Raw genomic sequence first — 10,082 nt, forward strand, 5'->3', positions numbered from 1 at the left:
CCTGCCACAGCGGTACCTATTTATCTACTTGAACTGGCATGCTTTTGAACTGTTAGGTTGGCAGGAGCTGGGACAGAGCAACAGGCACTCACCCTGTCACGGGGATTCGAACCGCCGACCTTCCGCTTGGCAAGCCCAAGAGGCTCAGTGGTTTCGACCACAGCGCCACCGGCATTCATGCATGTATGTGCGCAGAACACAGGAACATAAGAGTAGCCTGGGGGGAACCAGAGAGCAGAATTGAGGACAACTGCTCTCTTCCCTCTCGCTGCTTCCAGCAAGTGAAATTCGGAAACAACTGTAGAGGCAAAGCATAGCCTTTGTGGCTAGTTCTACAGTTCGGCTAGGCTCTGCATGAAGAAGAACAGGGATTTTCCAGGTTTCAGGATTTGCATGCAAAGCTGGCTCCTGGCAGGTTGGAAGGCAATGTTGGAGCTCTAAATCAGGGATCTGTTTCCCCTCCCAGTAAGCAGTTGTGAAAAATTAATCTAAGGCTTCTGATGCTAATTTGAGGCTCAATTAAGCAGCGCGCTGTCTGTTTCCTGCTAAGCCCACCGGTGTCCTGGAGTGTGCCGAATGATGATCGGGGCCGTGTGGAATAATGTCACCGTTCTTCTGCAGGAGTTGGGGGGGGCAGACTTTGATATGGGATGGCAGAAAGCCCCAAGGACCTTGGCTTTCCTTTAAACATGCAAAGGCAAGCTGCTAGTCCTTCGGCTGCAAAGACACTGCTGGAAAATCAAATGGTAAAAAATAATAATAAGACATGTAAAATAGCCACATAGGGTCACAGCTAATAATTTCAAGGTTGCCAGGGACAGGATCTTCCGGCCTTTAAATGCCGACCTGGATAGGAATGTCTTTAAATTCCTCCAGGGAGTCAGCAATGAGGGAGGGCAGGTGCACTTCTGCCAGGGAGCGCAATCTACAAAGAGGGAGCCGCCACCAAGAAGGCCCCGTCGTGGGCCAGCGCCAAACAGGTCTCACTCAGTGACCTTCTCACCACTGATCATAAGGCTCAAGATGGTTGTTAATGGGGGAGAAGAGCATGGAGATATGTGGCGCCCAAGCCCCTTAGGGATTTATAATGCCAGCAATGGTACCTTGGAGGTTGAGGTTAGACTGAGAGAAGACTGGCTTGTCTGAGGATGGCTGGAAGCAGGCATGGGGAACCTCTGGCCTTCTGGGTGTTGCTGAACAACAGCTCCCATCACCCCTGGGGCCTCTACCTGGAGCTCTACCTGGAGATGCTGTCAGAAATTGAACCCAGGACATTCTGCATGCCAAGCAGATGCTCTGCAGCTGAACGAAGGTCCATCCCTTAAGACGCAGTTTCCTAGTACGAAGTAAGAACGTCGTTCTCTCCAGCTCAGTATTGCCTACACTGATTGGCAGCTGCTCTCGGCAGTTTCCGGCAAGGGCCTTGCCCAGCCCTGCCTGGGGAGATCCTGCAGGGTTCCTTTTGCTGGAGGTTGAACTGTAAGCTTCTTGGGGCCAGAGACCTCCCGTCTGAAGATGCCGTTACTCTGTAAAGAACCCAAACTGGCTGATAGGAACAATAAATAAAGCAGCAGTCGTTATTTCTCTTTCTGAACAGACAGGAATCGTTCAGCTGAGAATCCTGTTGACTTTCTTCCCTCCTTTCTTTAGAAGTTATAATAACGGGCTCTGAGCTTCCCTTATCGAAAGGTGTTTCAGATCTCCCTTCGGAACCCGGAAAGCCTGACACAGAGTCAGGCCCTTCCAGCTGAACACCAGGACAGGCAGAGCACCTGCTGTTCAGTGGAAGTATACCTGCTTGGCGTGCAGGTAAAGGTAAAGGTACCCCTGCCCGTACGGGCCAGTCTTGACAGACTATAGGGTTGTGCGCCCATCTCACTCAAGAGGCTGGGGGCCAGCGCTGTCCGAAGACACTTCCGGGTCACGTGGCCAGCGTGACATCGCTGCTCTGGTGAGCCAGAGCCGCACACGGAAACGCCGTTTACCTTCCCGCTAGTAAGCGGTCCCTATTTATCTACTTGCACCCAGGGGTGCTTTCGAACTGCTAGGTTGGCAGGCGCTGGGACCGAACAGCGGGAGCGCACCCCGCTGCGGGGATTCGAACCGCCGACCTTTTGATCAGCAAGCCCTAGGCACTGAGGCTTTAACCCACAGCGCCAGGTCCCAAATTCAGTCCCCAAATGGCATCTCCAGGTACAGCTGAATGCATCTCCTCCAAGTCTCCCGATCTTCCAGGGACAGTCCCGGAATTACAGAAGCCGTCCCAGTTTCTGATTTGATCCCGGAATGTCCCCTTTTCCCTACTCCCTCTCCTCCATGTCTGTGAGAACAATTAAAAGTTATGTGTGTAGGTGAAAAAACAGAGTCCTGTTTATCCTGAAAATAAAATCTCCGCACCGAATGAAAGAAACTTCGAAGCTGGCGTACGAAGCGCTTCCTATAATTCTGAAGGAAAAGGTCAGCAATCGACTTCGGATTCTTCCCTTGCAATGCTTTAGCAGCCAGCTATTTCTTAGGGAATGTGGGTGATGTTTGTTCCTTTATTATTGTACATGGAGCCTTGCACTGCCTACTCAGAAGTAAGCCTCACTGTATTCAATGGAGCTTACTCCCAAGTGACTGTGTAAAGACTGGACTGCAATCCTAAGCATTTTTACTCAGAAAGTTCAATAGGATTTACTTTCTGGTAGGTTCCTGATCCTTCTCACAGTTCCATTATTATTGTTGTTGTTGTTGTTGTTGTTACAGTGGTACCTCAGGTTACAAAAGCTTCAGGTTACATACGCTTCAGGTTACAGACTCCGCTAACCCAGAAATAGTACCTCGGGTTAAGAACTTTGCTACAGGATGACAACAGAAATCGTGCTCTGGCGGCACGGCGGCAGCGGGAGGCACCATAAGCTAAAGTGGTCTTCAGGTTAAGAACAGTTTCAGGTTAAGAACGGACCTCCAGAACGAATTAAGTTCTTAACCCAAGGTACCACTGTATATCCCACCTAGAGTCCCCTAACAGGGACTCCAAGCAGTTTACAGCTAAAAAATTATTTCACTTCATTTATCTGTGGAAGGTGTTGCACACAGTCCTTTCCCTTACACATTTTTTTTCTTCACAACAACCCTGTGAGGTAGGCTAGGTGGAGAGTATGTAATTGCTCAAAGTAAACCGAAGTAGCTGTGTATATGAGGTTCATGTGTACGGCAAGATCAAGCACAGGAGAAGCTTCCTGATCCGACAAATCAGAGAAATGTTGGAGGGTAGGGGAATGTCCTTTGCCTGAAACCCTGGAGGACCGCTGCTGCCGGTCTGTGTAGACAATACTGAGCTAAGATGGGCCAGTGTATAAGTCAGCATAAGTCAACTTCCTGTTTTCCTTTGAGTCTATTTCTCCGCAGGCTTTCTATATATTACATGTTCTACCGGAGTATCCTAACAGCGGTAGCAATTTTGCTGCTGCCAGCCGGCAGAGAATTGAACAAAACTGACAGGTGGAGGTGTCCGGAGGCGGAAAAGCAGAGAAGATTTCCAGCTCAAGATCACCAGCATCTGCCAAACGCAAAACTCCTCTTTTTGTTACCGGCTGATACCTGCCGAGGGGGAGAGAGAAAGAGAGTGCATTGGCAAAGATGCTTTGCAAAGTCCCCTCCTCCCTGACAAGGGATGAGATGCACTCAAGCCAATCGTTGGGCATCTTCCAGGAGCTCAGCGGTGGACCTGGGGAGGGGTCAAGGGAGATATAAAAGCCGGGCAGAGAACCAGCCGGCTCACCTTGCCGCGGGGGAAAGGCTTAGGGGATCCAGCTAGAAGTGGAGGCAAGGCAAGGCAGCCAGGCAGATGATGAACCCCAAAGTTATGTACTCCCGCTGGGTCTTGCTGCTGCTGCTTTTTGCTCACCAACAAGGAAGAGCCAAGCCAGTGACCAATGTCCAGGTAAGTGGAGGGGGTGGTGGAGGGGGTCAGAAGGATCTGGCTGCATTTCAAAGCGAGCCAAACCAGAGTCACACTTCCCAAAGCAATTCGTGAACCGAAAAGCAGCCTTTGAAACTCGCACCGCTCTGAATTTTGCAGTGCAAGTTCTCCAGCTGGGTAACGGCACCAATAAATGCTTGTGCTAGGGTAAAGCACGCACACAGAAATGCATAATTTCTTTTTAGAGAGAGAGAGAGAAAGAGAGAGCGAATAGAGAAATGCACTACAAAAAGAGATATTGCAAAAAAATGTGCACGTTAGGCAAAATTGCAAAGGTTTTATTTTATGGCAAATATTTCATTGCAGAGGAGATTATGGTTAGGGGCTGGTTTGGGAGCAGTGGTTAGAGTGTCGGACTTTGACCTGGGAGACCAGGGTTCGAATTTCACGAAGTTCACTGGGTGTGACCTAGGGCCGGTTGCTGTATCTCAGCCTGCCCTACCTCACAGGGTTGCTGTGAGGATAAAATGGGGAGGAGGGGACCCACCATAGCTGTCAACGTTTCCCTTGTTTTAAGGGAAATTCCCTTATTCTGAATAGGATTCCTCGCAAGAAAAGGGAAATGTTGACAGCTATGGGACGGACGGATGCCACCCCAGGCTCCTCAGAAGAATGGTGGGATAAAAATGCAGCAAATAAATACAGATGATTTAGGTTTTCAAGTGTAATTCATTTTTCGTTTCGGTTGTTGTTTCTTTCATTGCAAACTAATGTTGAGAGCCGAACTTTAGATGGGAGGAATGAGAAATTGAAAGTGACAGATCTGTCCCATCTTTAGGTAAGAGGAAAGAACAGCCCCCAGAAAAAAGCCAAGTGGGGTTTTCCAGTGGAATGAAGGGAAGAGGCTCTTTGGGGGTATAAAGACTCACCTGGACCGAAGTTGGAGGTGATGCAAAAAGGGGGGGAGCCACCCCAATAGTTATAAGCAAGTCAAATTCTATAGGCGTCAGCTTGCAGGGATGGGGGGAAGCAGAGAGGGCGAGAGGAGGGGGGTCTTGGCTTTGCTGGTGCTTATTTTGTTTCTTTTGTTTGCTGGTGCTTATTTGGTTTCACCCCGCGACGGGGTGAGCTCCCGTTGCTCAGTCCCAGCTCCTGCCAACCTAGCAGTTCGAAGGCACGCCAAAGTGCAAGTAGATAAATAGATACCGCTCCAGCGGGAAGGTAAACGGCGTTTCCGTGCGCTGCTCTGGTTCGCCAGAAGCAGCTTAGTCATGCTGGCCACATGACCTGGAAGCTGTATGCCGGCTCCCTCGGCCAGTAAAGCGAGATGAGCGCTGCAACCCCAGAAACGGTCACGACTGGACCTAATGGTCAGGGGTCCTTTACCTATTTTGTTTCTCTTCCTTCTCCCTGCACCCTCCTGTGTTTTTCAGACCCTGTCTAAGTGGTTAGAGGAGGACCTCGAACAGCCAGCAGGGTCCGAGGAAACAGAGCAGGACCAAGATGAGACCCTCCTAACCGGAGCCTTGGAACAACAGGATGCTGTGCTGCCATGGGCCAGGAGATCCCAGGAAGGGATGCCCCTCTCAGAAAGCAACTTCCAGAGGCTCTTCAATGACCTCCTGGGCTCTTCACGGAGGTATCGGGGAAGGAGCAAAAAGGGCCTTTCGAGAGGATGCTTCGGGGTCAAGCTGGACCGCATCGGGGCTCTGAGTGGGCTGGGGTGCTGAAAGGCAGCCCGGCAGGTAAGTGTCCACAACTGGAAGATTCTGGCCTGCTTGCGTCAAGACTGGATGGTTGCAATGTGCTCCACGTGGGGCTTCCTTTGCACATGAACCAGAAGCCGCAGTCCATGCAGAATTCTGCAGCACAATTGCATACAATAGCTGTGCCCAGGGATCTGCTAGTATATAAAGCCCTTAACAGCTTCACCAGTTTACCTATGAGAACACCTCACCCCCCAAATATGCCCACACGATTGCTTTGATTGGTGGAACTGGCACTACCAAAGGTGCCACAGAACAGTGGCGTAGCGTGGGGGGTGCAGGGGGGTCGGCCGCACCGGGTGCAACATCTGGGGGGGGGCGCGCTCGTACTCGCAGCTCTCTGCCCCTACCTGGCTCACTCACTCTCTCTCACTGCAGTGCTGGCTGTGTGAATCCGATCCGAGCCGCCGGGTCGCCGCCCACTGTGGAGGGGAGGGTGCCAGGCATGCGGTGCGGTGCGGAGAGAGAGCGAGGGACTATCTGGGGGAGGGACAGTGCAGCGGGGGGGCGCAAATTACTTGCCTTGCCCCGGGTTAGGGGGCGCAAATTACTTGCCTTGCCCGGGTGCTGACAACCCACGCTACGCCACTGCCACAGAATCCCTGTCCTGCATTTCTAAAAAGTCCAGCTTTTAGTGCAGCGGCAGTACCTTTGGAATTCCCTGCCTATTGAATTCAGACAGGTGCCTTCATTGAACTCTTTTTGGTGTCTGCTGAAAACAGATAAGCCCAGCCAGATGTTTAAAAAGTCGGTGTGAGTTTTGATCTGTTTTTAATCTTCTTTTTTAGCTTTTCAAAAGTCATTGATCTTTCTTACTGATCTTATTACCTTTTTTGTAAACCTCTTTGAGGTTTTTGTTTTACAATCAAGTGGTGTATATGTTTTATGAAACATACAGTGGTACCTCAGGTTACATACGCTTCAGGTTACATACACTTCAGGTTACAGACTCCGCTAACCCAGAAATATTACCTCGGGTTAAGAACTTTGCTTCAGGATGAGAACAGAAATCGTGCTCCAGCAGCGCGGCAACAGCAGGAGGCCCCATTAGCTAAAGTGGTGCTTCAGGTTAAGAACAGTTTCAGGTTAAGTACGGACCTCCGGAATGAATTACGTACTTAACCCGAGGTACCACTGTATAAATAAATTTCAGGCAGGAGTTTCATGGGGTTCATAGAGGCTAGGCAACCATCTCTCAGGGATGGTAGACCATAAGAGCCGCAGACATTCTCCCTGACACAGGGTCTGCCAACCTTACTTGTAGCCTGGTTCCAATACCGAGAAATGGTTCTGGGCACCAGAATGCACCCAACTCTTTGGGCTACAACATAATGTCCCTCCCCTCAATCCTGGACTCAGGGAGGGGGATTCTGTGAGCACCAAGGAAGGATTATAACAGAACAGAGGATGTTATAAAAGATACTAGTCTTCGTGGTTCTGTGTGATTTAAATGGAAACGTAAGAAGCTGCCTTCTACTGAGCTTTGGTCCATCTAGCTCAGCATTGCCAACCCTGACTGGCAGCAGCACTCCTGGGTTTCAGGCAAGGGATGTCTCCAGCTTTACCTGGAGATGCTGTTGAAAATTGAACCTAAGACCTTCTGCATGCAAAGCTCTGCCAGTGAGCTAAAATGCTTCCCCGCAGGGACCTCGTGGGCAACCTCTGCCCTTATACACACCCAGCTCTTTAGGCAGAGTTTGCGATCTGCATTTATTACATTAAAAATAATATTCCTTGGGGGAAGGAATCGACCAAGCCAATTAAATCGGGGCGCCTTCTCTTCCACTTGCAGGGAAAGGTTTTCAGCCAATTAACCTTGCCAAGGAAGGCAGCTAAGCATGACAGATGCGCTGAGCTTCCTCTCTCACAAGGCTGTTCCAGAGAGAGGCCATTTCAGAACATGATATATTTTCGTTTCCCTTTCTTCTCCTTCAGCAGGACCCTTCACTGGCAGGACCCATCGCCTCCCAGAGAGACAACCAACACCCTCATTCATCGCCAAAGCATCCCCACCTTCAAGCAAAAACCTTCACACCTCCCGCCTCTGCCCACCTCCATAATACAATTCGATCTGTCCGGACTCATTCCCCCACGCACTCGAAGCTGCTTTCTTCCCCCGCATACAAGTCATGCTTAAACTGCTGCCTTCGTGACCAGAAGCGGTTAACTTTCTTCTTTAAGAGGTAGCCAAATTCAGGGAAGATGGGGGCAGTGCCCGTTAACTACGATAGCAAAACAGAGAGTCCATGAACAGGAGCAGTGTACCCTGAATACCAAACACTAGAGGGGAAACAACAGCTGAAGGGAGACTATATGAGAAGCATCCTGCTAGCAGGCCAATCTGGTCCAGCATCCTGTTCTCACAGTGGCCAGCAGATGCTTATGGGAGCAGGACATGGACGCAGTTTGGGATTCCCACTTGTGATTCTGACAGGGGAGGTAGAACATCTAACCATTAGCCATTGATACCCTTCTCCTGGGATGCAGGTGGCGCTGTGGGTTAAACCACAGAGCCTAGGGCTTGCCGATCGGAAGGTTGGCGGTTCGAATCCCTGCGACGGGGTGAGCTCCCGTTGCTCAGTCCCTGCTCCTGCCAACCTAGCAGTTTGAAAGCACGAAGTGCAAGTAGATAAATAGGTACCACTCCGGCGGGAAGGTAAACGGCGTTTCTGTGCGCTGCTCTGGTTTGCCAGAAGCGGCTTAGTCCTGCTGGCCACATGACCCAGAAGCTGTACGGTGGCTCCCTCGGCCAGTAAAGTGAGATGAGCGCCGCAACCCCAGAGTCATCCGTGACTGGACCTAACAGTCAGGGGCATAGCTGTGAACGTTTCCCTTTTTTTAAGGGAAATCCCCTTATTCCGAATAGGAGTTCTTGCAAGAAAAGGGAAAAGTTGACAGCTATGGTCAGGGGTCCCTTTACCTTTACCCTTCTCTTCCATGAATTTCATAGAATCTTAGAGTTGGAGGGGGACCTAGAGGACATCTAGTCCAACCCCCTGCAATGCAGGAATCACAGCCCAAGAATCCCTGACAGGTGGCCATTCAGGCTCTGCTTAAAAGCCTCCAAAGAAGGAGAGTCCATTACCTCCTGAGGGCGTCCGCTCTGCCGTCAAAACAGCTCTTACTGCCAGAAAATTATTCCTGATGTTTGGTCGGAATCTCCTTTCTTGTAACGGATCCATGGGTTTGAGTCCTACCCTCCAGAGCAGCAGAAAACAAGCTTGCTCCATCTTCCAATTTGCCTAATCCTCTTTGAAAGCCACCTAAGTGCAGTGGCGTAGCGTGGGTTGTCAGCACCCGGGGCAAGGCAAGTAATTTGCGCCCCCTAAGCCGGGGCAAGGCAAGTAATTTGCGCCCCCCCCTCCCCGCTGCACTGTCCCTCCCCCAGATAGTCCCTCGCTGTCTCTCCGCACCGCACGCCTGGCACCCTCCCCTCCACAGTGGGCGGCGACCCGGCGGCTCGGATCGGATTCGCACAGCCAGCACTGCAGTGAGAGAGAGAGAGTGAGCCAGGTAGGGGCAGAGAGCTGCGAATGCGAGCACGCCCCCCCCCCCCCAGATGTTGCGACCGGTGCGACCGGCCCCCCCTGCACCCCCCACGCTATGCCACTGCCTAAGTGGGTTGACCATCATCTTTCCTTGAGTGTGGCCTTCCCTAAAAAAAGGAGTTTAGCGGTCCCACAGGTAGAAAACAGGAGGCCTGGCTAGTTGGTACTTTGGGCCGGCCCAGCATAGGCAGTTCTTCTCAGTGGCGGGCAGATGTGAGTGAGTCAACCTGGAAAAAACTCACAGAACATCTGAGGCTCAGCTTTCTCCCATTGAACATTAGTTCACCCATCCAGAGCCTTCTGGCGCTGAGGGAACCAGAGAAATCAGATCGCAGTCCTCACACCCACACCTCCAGTCAGTGCTCTCTCATTCGTGGCAAAGGTGTGCATCTACAATAAATCCCATCTAACTTTCGTTCCGTGTCTTGTTCATGTGCAAAATTCTGCATGCGGACAGTTGTCGAAATAAACTGGTTTTCATAATTGGTCCGATTCATTTCCAATATGCTGTGTGTGTGTGTGTGTGTGTAAAAAAGAACGCAACTTATTTCTTCCAACTCTCGTTTAGAATATGGCTCTCAGACTTGGAAAAGACCCTGAAAATAGACTGCAGAGTGCCCCTGTTTGGGGGGAAATTAGGGGGAGGGTTGGATCCTGTGCTAGGTCCTCCTTGTCTTGAGAAAGCCAGGGTGTTGGAGTGGTTAAGATTGTCCAACCAGGGCCTGCAAGACCAGAGTTCAAATCCCCACTCAGGCATGAAGCTTACAGGGACACCTTGGGCCAGACATTGCCTTTCAGCTTAACCTACCTCCCAGGGTTGTTTTGAGGATTGAATGGGGGGGGAGGGACCACGTATACCAG

At 50.9% G+C, this 10,082-nt stretch overlaps 1 protein-coding gene across 3 annotated transcripts; it reads left to right on the forward strand.

The window, feature by feature from the left end:
- The first annotated feature begins 3,496 nt into the window (after positions 1-3,496).
- LOC310683924 (C-type natriuretic peptide 1-like) lies at positions 3,497-8,944 on the forward strand. 3 transcript variants are annotated; one of them, XM_083454400.1, is made up of 3 exons: positions 3,497-3,928; positions 5,341-5,656; positions 7,612-8,944. In XM_083454400.1, the coding sequence occupies exons 1-2, from the start codon at positions 3,833-3,835 to the stop codon at positions 5,635-5,637; spliced, it is 393 nt and encodes a 130-aa protein (XP_083310526.1). In that variant the 5' UTR covers positions 3,497-3,832; the 3' UTR covers positions 5,638-5,656; positions 7,612-8,944. The 3 variants fall into 3 exon arrangements, with proteins under 3 accessions (XP_083310526.1, XP_083310525.1, XP_083310524.1); XM_083454399.1 differs by having other exon boundaries at positions 5,341-5,652; positions 7,609-8,944; XM_083454398.1 differs by having other exon boundaries at positions 3,502-3,928; positions 5,341-5,652.
- Positions 8,945-10,082: the final 1,138 nt, after the last annotated feature.

This window comes from Podarcis tiliguerta, assembly GCF_965153285.1.
Source record: "Podarcis tiliguerta genome assembly, chromosome: 8".
In the NCBI taxonomy this organism is placed as follows: Eukaryota; Metazoa; Chordata; class Lepidosauria; order Squamata; family Lacertidae; genus Podarcis; species Podarcis tiliguerta.